General features: G+C 40.1%; 1 protein-coding gene across 1 annotated transcript in view; it reads left to right on the plus strand.

Annotated features, from left to right (window-relative positions):
- The window catches only part of LOC309561003 (carbonic anhydrase 12-like), a gene marked incomplete at its 3' end in the record, with an annotated part of 33,840 nt that overhangs the window by 9,598 nt on the left and 7,598 nt on the right, over positions 1-16,644 (plus strand). The window contains exons 4-6 of the mRNA XM_082264711.1: positions 7,778-7,929; positions 9,167-9,259; positions 12,580-12,643. Coding sequence (XP_082120837.1) covers positions 7,778-7,929; positions 9,167-9,259; positions 12,580-12,643 — 309 coding nt within the window. The remainder of the gene's footprint in view (positions 1-7,777; positions 7,930-9,166; positions 9,260-12,579; positions 12,644-16,644) is intronic.

Consider the following 16,644-nt stretch of genomic DNA (forward strand, 5'->3'; position numbering starts at 1 on the left):
TCGTAGTACTTTTTTTGTTGACTGTGAGCGTGTGATATAGTGGTATTGAGTAAGCCCAAAGAGTCTTTTATTTGGGTAAGGTAATCCGAGGCTACTGGGTTACTCGATGGCAGGATGCGTGGTGGAAGAAGAGTGGGATGAAACCCATAGTTCAAGTAGAACGGACTTTGCTTTGTGGTACTGTGGGTTGCGTTGTTGTAAGCAAATTCTGCTAGAGGAAGGAGAACCACCCAATCATCCTGCAAGTATGATGTGTAGCAACGTAGATATTGCTCAATGCACTGGTTGACTCTTTCAGTCTGTCCGTTGGTCTGAGGATGGTAGGGAGAAGTGAGCTTTCGCTCAATGCGTAAAATTTGACAAAGTGCTTGCCAAAATTTAGAGATGAATTGTGAACCACGGTCGGACAAAAGAGTTTTTGGAATTCCATGCAACTTAAACACATGTTTCATTAGTAGTTCTGCTGTTTGTTTAGATGAAGGTAGTCTACGGATAGCAATGAAATGTGCCATCTTTGTCAAGTGGTCCACTGACACTAGGATGGTATTAAATCCTTTAGAGGGTGGTAGTTCTACTATGAAATCTAAGGATACAACTTCCCATGGAACCTGGGGTATTGGTAGACTACAAAGTAGTCCAGATGGTTTTGTAGTGTCAATTTTGGACCTTGCACAGATGTCACATGAAGAAACAAATTTTTGTACAGACGTCTTCATATCAGGCCACCAAAACTGCCTGGTGAGCAAATTAAAGGTTTTCGTTATACCCATATGTCCTGCCATGGGCACATCATGCGATAACACCAAAATCTTGGTGCGCATAGTAGGGGGTATGTAGAGTTTGTCATTGTAATAGAGGAAGCCTTCTGCATCAGTACTTAGTTGTGGTGGAGGTGAATCCATTCTTATACTGTGCAAAATCTCTTCCTTCAAGGAACGGACAACACCAATAATGCGTTCATAGGGTATTATGGGAATGGAAGGGATTTCGGCGCAGTTATCTTCGGTTAATCGTGATAGCGCATCCGCTTTTTTATTTTTGTTTGCAGGCGTGTAGGTCACTAGGAAATTAAATCTTAAAAAGAATAATGACCATCGTACCTGCCGGTGGGAGAGAGTCTTGTTAGTCTGGAGGTATTGAAGGTTTTTATGATCTGTATATATGAGTATTGGTAACTGGGTACCTTCGAGCAGATGTCGCCAATTCTCCAGTGCCAGTTTTATGGCAAGCAACTCCTTTTCACCCACTGGGTAATTCACCTCTGGGCTGCTTAGTGATTTTGAAAAGAAAGCAACTGGGTGGAGTGATGAAGTGTTTGTTGGTCGTTGGGAGAGAACTGCTCCTCCTGCCATATTTGACGCATCTACCTCTAGAATATATTGGAGGGATGGGTCTGGATGGCGTAGTATGGGAGCAGAAGTAAATCTTGATTTTAACAAGCAGAAAGCTTGATTTGCTTCTTCTGACCATTTGAATGGTTTTTTTATACTTGTCAGTTGTGTGAGAGGTCTCACAATAGCGGAAAAGTTCTTGATGAACTTCCTATAGAAGTTTGAGAATCCAAGGAATCGCTGTAGGGCCTTACGAGTTGTTGGTATAGGCCAGTCTAGAATACAGGATATCTTACTCATATCCATCTTAATTCCAGTTTTGGATATGAAGTATCCTAGAAATAATATTTCTTCTTTATGAAATAGAAATTTTTTTAATTTCACATATAGTCTGTGTGAGAGCAGTCTGGACAACACAAGTCTTACATGTTTTATGTGTTCAGGCATAGATCGAGAATAAATAAGTATATCGTCTAGGTATACTACAACACAGACATCAAGTAAGTCTCTAAAGATGTCGTTTATGAATCTTTGGAAAGCTGCGGGAGCATTACATAGCCCGAATGGCATCACAAGGTATTAGAATAGTCCGTATCTGGTTCTGAATGCTGTTTTCCACTCATCCCCGTCACGGATTCGGATTAGGTTGTATGCCCCTTTCAGGTCTAATTTGGTGAAATAAGTAGCCCCACGCACCTGTTCAATAAGTTCAGGGATGAGCGGCAAAGGATAGCGATCCTTTATCGTAATCGTGTTTAATTGCCTATAATCGATAATAGGCCTGAGACTGGAATCCTTATTGCGGACAAAGAAAAGTCCTGCAGCAGTGGAAGAAGTAGAGGGTCTAATGAACCCTTTTGTCAAATTCTCATCCAAGTATTCCTTGAGATGAGAAAGTTCATCCTGTGAAAGGGGATAAACATGACCGAAAGGCAATTTGCTGTTAGGGAGTAGATCGATAGTGCAATCGTAATCCCTATGGGGAGGCAACACTTGAGCATTTTTCTCAAGGAATACTTCGGACAGATCCTGATAGCATAGTGGTGCAATTTCATCTGACACCACAGACAGAATCTTCCCATAAGATGGGAGGTTACACGTATTCTCACAATAGTGAGAAGGGAAAACCAAAGTCCGTTTTTTCCAATCTATGATTGGTTGGTGTGTGTGTAACCAGGGAAGTCCCAAAATAATAGGAAAATGGGGTGAGGATAGTATGTCAAAGGTGATGGTCTCCACATGTGATTCGTTGGTAGTGGCAAGGAGTGCCTGAGTCTGGTTGGTGATTGGACCAGAAGACAGTGGAATACCATTAATGAAACTAACAGAAACAGGCTTAGATTTTGAAATAATAGGTATTTTATTTAAGGTAACAAAGCGTGTATCAATATAGTTTCCACAAGATCCAGTGTCGACCATAGCCTTGGTGGTGATCCTAGTTTGGTCCCACTGTAATATTAAATGAACAAAAAGATAGGGGTTAGAAAAGGAAGTCGTTAATCCTCCCAGCAAGACATGTGAACACTCACCCTCTTTTTTGCGGACAAGGGGACAGGTGTTTATCAAATGATCCGAGGATGCGCAGTACATGCAGAGATTTCTGGATGTTCTTCTAGCTCGTTCAGTAGTCGTTAAAGGTGGGCGTATGGTTCCTACATCCATGGGAGTAGGGTCAACGGCCGAAATCTGAGAAGGACTAGACAATGGCATTCCCATCTTTTCAGCCCTTCTTTCTCGCAGTTGTCTGTCGATGTTGATACTAAGTTGTATCAAGGCCTCCAAGGTGCCAGGTAAATCCGCTCGGGCGAGCTCGTCTTTAACAGCTTCCGATAACCCGAGTCTGAATTGAGTTCGCAAAGATGTGTCATTCCACCCTGAATCAAGGGTCCATCTTTTGAACTCAGATACAAAGTCTTCTACAGGTCTCCTTCCTTGTTTTAAGGCCCTCAACTGAAAATCAGCAGTACTCTGCCTATTGGGGTCATCGTATAAACTAGCGAGTTCCGCTAGGAATAAGGAATAGGTGTTGAGAATCTGATCATTATTCTCAAAGAGAGAGTCTGCCCAGGCCCGTGGATCACCCGTCAGGTATGAAATAACGGTACAGACTTTTATTTGATCAGTGGGGTATGTACAAGGTTTTAACAAAAAAAGCAATTGACATGCGTTTTTGAATTCACTAAATTTTTTCCGATCACCTGTAAACACTAGAGGAGGGTTTATTTTAGGTTCAGGAGGCTGAATAGCAGTAAGCCGTGAGCGCTGGGTTACCTGCTGTGTCAGAGTCTGATTCTTTTCTTGTATGTCAGTCAGAGCAAGTATTAACGCTTTTACTTGTTGTGTTAATTGTGTCACTTGAGTGGGTAATTCTGCTGAATCCATTTTTAAGGTTCGTTCAATCTGTAACGCTCCTGCGTTTTTATTATAGGCTGGATTTGCAGCTGCAAAATCTCCACTCAGTAGTCATGTAGAGATGTGTTGAATACCAGATCCAACTCTCCAGGACTCATCACCGTGGGCCTGTCAGCTTCAACATACAGATATATACACACTCAATGAGATGTTCCTGGAGTGATAGGATGTATATGATAGTATGAATGTGATGTGCTGAAGGGACAGGTGTGAACAGTGACAAGGATGGTAATCACTTGATAGGTTTTGTATAGGAGAGTTCAAGATGGTATTTAGGAATGCAGATAGGTTAGTATCGAGTATGCTAACAGGTGGTGAGGACAGCAGATGACAAATACAGGATAGACTAACCCAGTGCAAGGATAGATAGTAGTAGACAGGAGAGCTAGCAATCTATGCAGCAGTGCAGATGATAGATGGTAGTAGGCTGAAGAGCTAGCAATCTATGTAACAGTGCAGATGATAGGATAGTATAGATAAGTAGTAACAGTCCTTAATGTGCATAGGTAGATAGTGCAATAAGGTTATGGAGGGTTCCCCTGCGGGGTACTTATCACTTGTAATGTTAGTAGTTTAGAGAGGTCCAGTAGATAAGGAATGATCCGGTAGCGAGATACAGGGATCAGTAGCGAGGTTTCTGGTCTGCTCCAGGTAAAGGGAATGGCTGGAGGTTTCGATCGAGAGACAGGCTTGAAAGCATGTGGATAACAAGGCAGGTTGAACGAACAATGTGAGTGAGACCGCCGGCGGTTGAAATAGCCGCTCTGCGGCGCTCAGCAGTGGCATCATCGTTCTTAAAGGTATATGCGTACCACCTGAAGAGAAAGGTGGGACGCATTACAGAGAAAGTGGTGATTAAGGGTACCGGAGGTACCGGAATCTTACACCCCCGGTACCTGCCAATCATTAGGCAGAGAGCCAGAATGGCAATCTGCCTATACAAACAAGGCTAATCACTGTTCTGTCAGTAGGGAAGGCACTGATCCTGTCTTCTCCTTCAAAGCAGGGACACATATCAATGCTTTCCCCTAGTAAAAGCACCCCCCCACACAGTACACAAGCACTGGCTAGGCACACAGTTAACCCTTTGATCGCCCTGATGTTAACCCTTTCTTAGCCAGTGTCATTAGTACAGTAGCACTGATCACTGTATTAGTGTCACTGGTTCCCAAAAAGTGTCAAAAGTGTCAGTTAGTGTCCAATTTATCCATCACAATATTGCAATCCCGCTATAAGTTGCTGATTGCCGTCATTACTTGTATGAAAAAATAAATAAAAATTTCATAAATATATCCCATAGTTTGTAGACACTATAACTTTTGTGCAAACCAATAAATATACGCTTATTGGGATTTTTCTTTTGCCAAGAAATATGTAGCAGAATACATATTGACCTAAATTGATGAAGAAATTTGATTTTTTATTGGGTATGTTTTATAGCAGAAACTAAAAAAGTTTTTTTTTTTGATTTGTCAGTCTTTTTTTGTTTATAGCGCAAAAAAAAAAAAAAAAAATGCAAAGGTGATCAAATACCACCAAAAGAAAGCTCTATTTGTGGGAAAGAAAGGACAAAAATTGTATTTTGGTACAGGGTCGCACGACTGCGCAATTGTCAGTTGAAATAACGCAGTGCCTTATGGCAAAAAATGGCCTGGTCATGAAGGGGGGTAAATCATCCAGAGGTCAAGTGACTAGAAATGAAGAATAAATTAAACATTTGGGCATTTTTTATTACAAAATGTTCTCTCTTTCTGTTCAGTATACTGTAACTCCTTTACTACCCATAATTCGAATGATGTTCCTAGTTAACTCACAGACCAGATAAAGAGAATCAATATAATTATTCAATTCATAAAGCATTCCATTCTAAATATAAAAAAAAAAACAAAAAAAAAATTCCTTGCTGAAATCAACACCTTCCTCCTTTATATGGAATAATACGTAAAGTGAACAGTACTACAGTGTCCAAAGTCATTAACCAGTAGGAGACTAAACTAAAAAGCTGGCTAATACCTGATAGTACTACCCCAAGTTTTGAACATCTCATGGCAGGCATCAGAAACATATGGCATTGTAGCTATAATTCTTGGGCTCTAGACTGGATTAGATATGACACAACATAAATACAGCATAAAACCCAATAGAAGGTACTTTTTTGAGCTAGGAACACATACTTAAATATATTTTTAAACCAGACTTTTTATTTAATTTTAACCACTTAAGCCCCGGAAGATTTTACCCCCTTCCTGACCAGGGGTTTTTTTGCGATTTTTTACTGCGTGACTTTAATGGACAATTGCGCGGTCGTGCGATGCTGTACCTAAGCGAATTTGACGTCCTTTTTTTCCCACAAACAGAGCTTTCTTTTGGTGGTATTTGATCACCTGTGCGATTTTTTGATCATGCGCTATAAACAAAAAATGAGCCTAAATTTTGCAAAAATAACAATATTTTTCACATTTTTTTATATGAAATTCCCCCAAAAAAATGTAAAAATCACATTTTTTTAACATTTTCGGCCAATTTGTTTTATGCTACATATGTTTGGTAAAAAAAAATTGCAAAAAGCGTATTTTGATTGGTTTGCGCAAACGTTATTGCGTTTACTAACAAAGGGAAAGATTTTTGTCATTTTTGGTGTTTTTTTTTTTTAACGAGTAATGGCGGCGATCTGCGATTTTTTTGTTTTTGCGGGACTGCGACATTGCGGCGGACAGATCGGACCCTTGACTGACATTTTTGACACTTTTGGGGTTACCAGTGACATTACTGCAGTAATCAGTGCTATACATATGCACTGTTACTGTAAAAATGACACTGGCAGGGAAGGGGTTAACTGTATTGGAGAGGGAGGGGTTAAGTGTGTCCTAGGGGCGTGCTTCTAACTGTGAATGGACATGGCTACTGGTGTAAGAACAGAGATCAACGGTCCTACATAGTAGAACCTTCTGATCTCCATTTTTACACAGGGGAGAATGACAGGCGGCTTGTTTACATCAGCCGCCTGCCTTTCTCCCTCTCTACTGACGATCGCAGTGTGACCGGCGGACATTGGGTCCGCCGGTCACACGCACGGACTCCTTAGTGAACGAGCCAGGGCGTGCGCGCCCGCTATTGGCTCACAAGCCGGTGACAGGCTAGTGACGTATATATACGTCACTTTGCCTGGCCGGGGCTGACCGCCGCAGTATATGTACTTGCGGCGGTCGGCAAGCTGTTAAAGTATAACAAAAGGCAAAACTTGTTTTTTTTAGTGGAAAGTGATTAGAACCTATCAGGTTTCTATTGCTGCCTGTATTCCCATTAGGGAGATTCACCCTCTCTATCTGTCCTGTTTCATCAAAAGTGAAAAAAATCCCAAATTTTTGGTTGTGCCAAGAACAGTAATTGAAAGGAATTCTTCAAATAAGGACACTCATTCTGGTGACCCTGGTGAAAAGGGATAATAAGTGATAAGGGATTTCCTCTTAATTCCTGTTTTGGCTATGGGATGGAATGTGAGGGGTAATCTCCCCAATAGGAATAGATAACAAAAAACTGACAGGGTTATAACCCTCCCTTACTCTTTCCAAAATGAAAAGAACATGGTGTTTTTAGTTCTATTTGAAAGGTTGGTTCGGTATTAGTTAATGGCTTGGGTAAATGAATGATTCGGTAGGTGCTTGTACACACTTTCATCCTTATTTGATCTAGATGTTGAAGACCTGAATTATCCGAGCTGGGCTCCTGACTCTAAAACGTAACCTTCTGAGAGTTTACAACTGCTCCTATCACTATTTACTCCAAAAAAGCCTCAAATTGCAATGGCTAAGGGTACCTTTTTGGGATCATCACCCAATACATCCAAAAATGGCTATACTGGACAACTGTGCCATGTCAGTGGGTACTTACCAATTTAAATATTCAAGGAGAGAAAAGGACTGTCTGTCAAAATTTAAGGGAATCGGAAATTGCTCACAGAAAATATTGCTGTATGTGCTGTCATGTGAAGTCTATATACTTGATCAGTGCCCCAATGTTCTGTATGCCTGCAGTTGAAGTATCATTGAGTTCAGAGCATTATCTGTCGAGGTCAGGACTTGAAAACCCATACAAATTTGCTGCGTTTCACATTCACTTTGGAAATGAGAATTCTGCTAATCAAGGTTCAGAACATCTGATCAATGACCAAGGTTTCCCAATGGAGGTAAGTGACTTTTTTGATCAATAATAGACAGCTTTTTTTTTTTTGGTCAAGACACACTAAGATTTAAAGGCAAAAAAAAAAAAAATTATATAATTTCTTTTTTTTTTTTGTTCCAACAATATTATATTGTAGGTAAGGAAAAATACAAAGCAGTCACATAGCTTAAGTATATCAGTCTACAGTGCGAGCATTTTTTAGATGCATTATGAACATAGTAGGTATATAATAACATCTTAAACAGTCATCGGTCTGAACTTCCAGATGAAACCTGAAATAAAAGCTTTAGAACAAAAATCAACCGTAGCAAACAGGCCTGCCAGGCCCATAGTAAAAGCCCATTCGGTAACCTGTTGATATAGGGAGAAAGGGGACAGTATATGTTTGCCTGAAGGGGATGTGGGGTGGAGGGGAAGACACAGGAGAAGAAAGGAAGGCATAAAAAGGGGTGGGTGGGCAGGAAAGTGAAGCCACCTCCTCGGTCTCCCCAAAAGACAGAGTTATGTCTTTTAGATAAAGACATAATTGCCTGGTGGGGAAGTATGTTAGAGATTTATGATATGAGTCTTGATTAGAAGTATTGGTCTTCCTCAATGGAGAATCCTCCCAGACTCATCCCCTGGGTAGGGGGGGGGAGGTCCGACGTCTACAGTTAGAGGTCTTGCCTGAGTCAGGATTAATATGGCTTAAAGTCTGGGTTTAATTTGGGAGTATTTGTCAGTGGTCTGAAAGTGGATCCAACGGGCCCATATGCATGAGAATTTAGCAGGGGTTTTACGAGCTATGTGAATTAATTCTTCTTTTTCTGCAATTTTTCATATGCGTTCAACTGCTTGTCGCCCGTCCACAGTCAAATGATGGCAGAGCAGTGCGGCTCTCTTTCTGGGAGGATGTCATATGATGGCACGCCAGAACGGCTGCTCCATCACGCCCACGGGGCACGCAGCGCGGCGATTGCAGCCGTGCCATGTGCCCTGATTCCACTTCATGATTGTGTCCCACTTGTTGTTGATTCTTCACAAAAAATGACAGTTTTATATCTTTATGTTTGAAGCCTGAGATGTGGCAAAAGGTCGCAAAGTTCAAGGGGGCTAAATACTTTCGCAATGCACTGTATATAGGATGGAAGAGGTGGGAAAACACATATCCAATTTTTCTGTTAACATATTGGTGTGTATGTAGCATAAATGTCTGTTCTTGCTAGCTGTGAAGTTACTTTAACTTTTTTTTTTCATTTTAGATGCATTTTGTGTTTTACAATACAAAGTATGGAGATATAACAACAGCCAAACAAAACCCAGATGGTCTGTCCGTAGTTAGTCTTCTTTTTGAAGTAAGTTGCAATATCTCTAAAACAGCATTTGTTAGAAGATGGTAGGCAGTTTTGTTTAGACTTGTAGGATGTATGCTTCCAATCCTTGGTGCTGATGATGAAGATGGGACTTTTTGTTTTTCCCCAAACCGTACTCTAAACCCATCCTCTACACCAGCCTTTCTCAACCCTTTTTTGAGTCAAGGATCCTTTTCGATTTCAATTACTTTCTTATTTTTGGTGTAAGCATTTGGTACAGATCAAACAGTCCATATTGCGGGTACAGAGAAAGTACACCATTTACATGGATCAACAATAATTCAAGCTGGTATCCAATAGACACTGTAAAACAATCAGTGAAGATGTGACGTTGATGCTGGAGTGTATCTTGGATCAATGAGATTAATAACAAATCAGTACAGAGTGCTGATATTAAAAGTTACAACATACATATGGGATAAGAAGACCAGGATGGTCAGCCAAGATGGAGAAAAAAAGGAGGAAAGGAGGTGGGGGGGTCACTGACTCTTTTATGAATCTGATGAAAGCTATGGACCCCCTGCCCAGAAATATTCACACGAACACAACTTTGCACGCAATGAATATATGTAATTGAAGAGACAAGAACTCACTGCTCAAGGTGGTGTAATTGCCTGATGACTCACATTGGTGCATGCCCCGGCTCGCCTCCGTGGAAACTTGATAAAGGAAAAGGAATTAGCAGCACTCCAGGTTGAGTCAAAATCCATATTTATTGACTGGACATCCAAATATGACAATCGTGACAAGGTAGACGCGTTTCACACACTGACTATGTGCTTAATCATTACAAAGAAAATGGATATAACATCTCAATATATACACACACAAAAAATCCAATCATCAATTAAAAAACAGGTGATACAAATAAGGGGTAAACCATTTTCCTAATTACCGAGGACACGGATAGACCCATAAAACATCTATGTGAAACCAGTGAAAAATCAAATGTGAATGCTGTGACACAAATGTGTATGAAAAAACATGTAAATGCAAAAAATCTGATAAAATCTAAATATTTATAAACTATGTATGAAAATTAAATGTATTGTGATTAAAGATGTGGATAAAATTACCATTGTTTAATAATATGTGTCAATTATAAAATGAGAATAAAAGCGCAAAAAACTGCACAAAAAATATACAAAAATACAAGGAATAGTGAATATATAAATTGTCAAATATATAAATCTATTCGTGCATATTAGAAGAAAATCGATCGTATAGCATACACAGACCAAACGATATATGTACAGTTTTTATTGTACATATATCGTTTGGTCTGTGTATGTTATACGAACGGTTTTCTTCTAATATGCACGAATAGATTTATATATTTGACAATTTTTTTTAAATTGAAAATTTAATAAACTATTTCATAGTTTTATATTCACATAATCGGATTGTACAGATATCAATATATATTCACTATTCCTTGTATTTTTGTATATTTTTTGTGCATTTTTTTGCGCTTTTATTCTCATTTTATAATTGACACATATTATTAAACAATGGTAATTTTATCCACATCTTTAATCACAATACATTTAATTTTCATACATAGTTTATACATATTTAGATTTCATCAGATTTTTTGCATTTACATATTTTTTCATACACATTTGTGTCACAGCATTCACATTTGATTTTTCACTGGTTTCCCATAGATGTTTTATGGGTCTATCCGTGTCCTCTGTAATTAGGAAAATGGTTTACCCCTTATTTGTATCACCTGTTTTTTAATTGATGATTGGATTTTTTGTGTGTGTATATATTGAGATGTTATATCCATTTTTCTTTGTAATGATTAAGCACACAGTCAGTGTGTGAAACGCGTCTACCTTGTCACGATTGTCATATTTGGATGTCCAGTCAATAAATCTGGATTTTGACTCAACCTGGAGTGCTGCCAATTCCTTTTCTTTTATCAATGAATATATGTATTTAGGAAAAAACAACCACCAGTGAATCCTAAGATTGAGACATGTTTCCACAATTAAAGTATCCTTTTACAAGTCCAAATATTGTGTTCTTCAATCCTATTAGGAAGTGTATAATGTTAATCAACCTAAAGATTCCACCTCTCTACTGTGCTTCACCACTCCCGATGATTAAAACACTCACCCCAGGTCATATTCAAATAAAGGCATAAAACATTTTTATAATATACAGGTCATCAGGTAAAACCAGAATCACCATGCGCTTCTCCTCAGCTACATATCCCTGGTATGGTTATATAGAAAAAAATGTGCGCCAGTAGTGAAGAATGTTTAAAAACCATGTGCTTTTTATTAAAATCCTACTTACAATGAAAAAAAAAAATATAAAGCAAACTTAGCATTTACAATATTGTGAACATCTCTCTGTCCAACTTACAACAGCTGCTAGGATGAATCTCCATTCCGGCCAGGCACAGTACAGATGTCACTTCCGGTCTCCGCTTGGCCATGCGACGCATTTCATCATATCCGACTTTATCAAGGGTATGGCAAAGCGGAACACCACTATGGCTTATATCCACATCCTTAACTTAACCGAAATTTGATTGTCTCATACATATTTGTCATACACAAAGTTTTGAATACTTAAACAATCTAAAGAAAAAAACTCACTCCTATTCATGCAAAAAGTAACGGCCACTCATAACAAAAATAAAATACAATCATCTGGTGCAAATTAAACAACAATTTTAACTCTACTTAAATTCTCTACTAATACTACTAGAAAATGCGAATTAGCACTTGCTATTATGGAGTGGCACAAGATGGTGGTTGTGAAGAGAAGAAATCAAAATGGTAAACATAGGGGAAACCCTTGACTGGGAAAAGGGGAAGGGCTGTATAGTAAATTCAAATGTTGTTTTTTATCTGATCCTCAGGTTAAAGAACCCCTGCCTTAGAAGAACCCTTGAAATAAATTTCAGGTCTTGGGGAACCTGTACTACAACCAAGTCATAGGGGATCATTGAAAAAATGTCTCTTACATTGGTGGTCAGTGAGAACAATGCCCCCCTTACAGTGGTGGTCAGAATGGCACCCTAACAGACAGCTAAAAAGATTAATGGTGTTATGCCTTTGACCTTGCCAAGTGGCATTGGCCCTGTAAATATACAGGCATACAGATGGGAGGTCAGTTAGCCACAGCTCAAGGAACCACTAGCAGCCTCTGGAGGAAACCTAGAGTACCATGGAACCCTGGTTAAGAATGATTGCTCTACACCCTGCCCTATTGTACATTGCCCACACCTTCTGATTTATTTTGTATGCTAATACACTTCTTAAAACGCATTTTTTTTCTTAAAGATTGGATTAAAAAATGAAGCTCTGGTCCCTTTTATTGGCGCTCTCCCTGACGTGGCCTACAAAGGTAAGCTCCTCTTCCTTTAGAAACCTTTACTGGTATGCCATAAAAATGTATAAAGTTATGCAATGTCTTTGTTTTATCTTTTCACTTCGATATGTATTTTTGATTGGATTTTTCAAAAGAACTGTATATATTTTTAGCAATAGGTATTTTAAGAGTTGGATAATAACTTCCCTGTATACAGTACATTGTATGCAGTGGTGTATTTAGGATTTGTGCTGCCCTAGGCCTGACTAAACTTGTGCACACCCTAATTTAAATATGACCCACCCCTTCCTGTAAGGATACCAAACTGCGCCCCCCTTCGTTTGGGTTAGGGTTAAGACACCCCCCCCATCCCTGCAATAAACCGTTGCACCCAGGGCAACCGCCCCTTCTGCCAACCCCTTGTCCCGGCCCTGCTTGTATATGATGCAATTCAATATGCTCGCTCAAAGACAAGGATGTTCAAAGAAATGAAATGATATTATTGACATTGTGCCTGCCATACCTGGGGGCGGAGGAGGGTAGGCGGAGTATTAGGCTGCAGTGCCACACTTATTAGCATTGGCGGCCGTTGAGCCAGTTGTATAAGGTGTAGTCGGCGGCCTGCGGTCTGTCTGAATGTCCTGACCGGCCGGTATTATCATACTGGCACGTAGCAGTGTGACCGCTTTATGGGGATGCCAGACTGATTTGCCTCCTGGACCCTGCCCTCTGGCCCAATTTGCCCCATAAGACTGGCACTATACTAAAAGTGAAACAGTGTAGCGCAAGCTGTCCGGGACCCTTTTCGTGTGAGAGCCAGGAGGAGGCTGTTTTTTTGCTGCCCCCCCCCCCCCGCAAAGTGCCGCCCTAGGCCTGGGCCTTGTTGGCCTAGGCCAAGATACAGCACTGATTGTATGTTTATATGTGTTGAATCTTCTTTTAAACCTCTGTTGCCCTCCTACACCATTGTGCCCAGGCTCTGAATTCTTACATGCATACCTCCACCATGGCTTGTTACACAGTGGGGGAGATTTACTAAAACTGGTGCACAGAGAAACTAACCAATCAGCTTCTAATTTCAGCTTGTTCAATTAAACGTTGTCAATAAAACCTGGAAGCTGACTGGTTACTATGTACAGCTGCATTAGATTCTGTGTGCACCAGTTTTATTAAACCTCCCCCAGTGTGTAACAACAATGTTGGACTGGGGTACTCGGGTCCAAAGAAATTATGGTGACGATCCATATTTAGTCAGAGGTGGGTAATAGGTTTTGTAAATGGCATTGTGTGGCTTTCTGGATGTAACCATGATTTACCGAGTGTGGTATATTCTTTTTTTCTTTTTCCTTCTTTTTTTCTAAAAAAAAAAAAAGGGGGGGGGAAGGGAAAGGGTAAAAAGGGGAGGGAGGAAGGGGAGGGCAAGGCTACTTCCCTTCCAGCATTCTTCTCCAGCAACAAGGACCCATCACATGCAATTAGATATTACACCTATAATAGGGTTCCTGGTTACCCTAATCCATCTCCACTGTACATCTAAAATAGTTCAACCATGTGCTCCACCTAATTTTTAATGCTTTCTTTACCAAGCTTATAGTAGCCAAATTTTTTTCCATCTCGCACTGCTGATTAAGCAACATAAGAGTGTCAGATGGAGCTGGAACGTTCTGAGATTTCCACCGTCTAGTGATTGAAAGCTTTGCCGCTAACAAAAAATGTATTATCACTGCCTGATACTTAAACGGAATCTCATGTATGTTCAAATGTAAAATAGCTAATTAAGACTTAGGAACCATACTATATCCCTCAATCTCTGAGATCATAGAGAATATTTTATTCCAAAATGACCTAATTGATTTGCATGACCACATTATGTGAAACAATGTGCCCTGTTCGCCACAATTCCTCCAGCAAAAAGCTGAGCGCGAAGGGTAAAATTTTGATAGTTTAATAGGCGTTAAGTACCAATAATTCAACATTTTTTGGTATAATTTCTAATGTTTAATACATTTTGAAGAAACATAAGTAGCGGCAAAAGCTTTCAGCCAGCTAGTTTCTGAAAAGGATTTACCCAATACTTTTTCCCATTTAACAACAGTAGTTACTTTAGAATAAACATTATAGTCATTCAGTATATCGTAAAAGGTCGAAATATCCTTTATAGTTAATACAGTTTCCTGGTAGAGTTTATAAATCAAAGTTGGAAGTTTCAGATATAAAGGTAGAGGATCTTTCCGTAAGAATGAGCGGATTTGAAGGTAACCTAGATAAGCCAAAGCTGGTAATTTACAATGGTAAACAAAGTGCTCAAAGGGACACATCTCCGTTTCATTATACAGGTCTTTCAAACAACTAATACCTCTCTTTAACCACAGTATTATATCGAGTGTGGTATATTCTAAGTCTGCATAGAATAAAGCAATTTATGAAAACAATAGATCAGAATAGTTTTTGTTTTTCAGTAATCAGATAACCTACATGCAGACCCCTATCACTGCCCACAGAGACTAACTACCCTCAATGTAATGCAAGACATTGTAAGAGGCATCCATGCCCAAACTATAAACTGGGCAATTTTAGACCAAATGTGCCAGTGGGTATCTATACAAGGTCTTCAAAAATCTATCAGCATCTGCACACTTATGCATAGATTTAGGTGAATTGAAGCCCTGCATTCACTATTCTTGAAATAGCCACTTTAAAGAAGGATTTACAGCATTGATATGGTTTTCCTAATATGGAACTGATAATGAAGAAACATAGCAGTATTAAACCCAAAAGCAAACATTTAATATATTGCAGTTTACCAATTCTTAGATGTGATGGCTGCATTCATTCTCTTTTTCTAGTCTTTCTTTCCTTTATTTTCTCTTTCAACTGTTTTTTTTTTAAAAAATTGAAAATTGAAAGTGTTTTACAAAGGTAAAGCAGTAGACAGAAACATATGTAGAACAATTCCCAGCCGTTTTACTGGCTATGGGTCCCCCTGGGTTACCGCTAGCAACAACAGCACATTTAAGCATGTTCTCCAAGTGTGAGCACTGAGACAATGACCAGTCCAGTATCTTTGGGTTTTTGTATTTATTTTGTAACTTGGAAGGGAGAAGGGATGAGTGGGATACTCCTTTGGCTCAACTATGCACAAATTGCTAGGGACAAATGAAAAATGCAGATTGGCGCTGACTTGATGCTGGCTGTATGTCGGTCAACGCCAATAACGCTGGTTAACGCTGGCCTGCTGCCTGTTAATGCTGAACTGACTTCTGACTGCTTTCCTGGATAAAGAAGTCCTCTTTGAGCTCCCTTAAGCACTCCTTGCTGAGGTAGCTACTTGTACTACTGCTGCACTGCTGAACACTTCAGGGCCCACACCGGCGCCCCCTTTCACTCTCTTATCTTCAGGGTTTAGATACTGGCACCCCCTTTCTAAGCCTTCTCTACTGGTTAGCTGGCACCCGGATCCCTTTTGACCTTCTGGAGTGGTCCCCTCTCCTAGGCAGACCCCTGGGCAGTTTCGAGTACTCACAATACTGTTTTTCCTAGAAACTTCTGTCCAGCAGCTCCACTCGGTCCACAGCACACTGGATCCCTCTCTGCAGCTCAGCTCAACCTTCGTCCTCTAGGCTGACCGCCCAGGATACCTTCTCTAGCTCTGACAGGAGGAGAGACAGCCATTAGCCTCCTCCTGGGACTCTGCTTCCTGCCAAAGATGCCCTGTCATGTGCTCCCCTCAGACTTATACCCCATCTCAGGATGCATTGCGGCAGACTCCGCCCACTGAGATAGATATGAGCCCCAGGGCGTTATTGGCCAGGTTTCCTTCACTGCCCAACAATAGCCCTCATTGGACACAGTAGGGAGACTCCCCAGACTCAACAGACACCCCTGGAAACACATGACAGCCTAGCTGAATGATCAGGCCCCCCTGATAAGCAATGTTATAAAAAAAACATATCAGAGGTATATTCCCCGCACCTATTGGTATATAAATATATTTAATTGGTGTATTCAGAATTAATGAAAAGCAGCAGCTATAAAAT

The sequence above is a fragment of the Pelophylax lessonae genome, assembly GCF_965119305.1.
Source record: "Pelophylax lessonae genome assembly, chromosome: 7".
Lineage (NCBI taxonomy): Eukaryota > Metazoa > Chordata > Amphibia > Anura > Ranidae > Pelophylax > Pelophylax lessonae.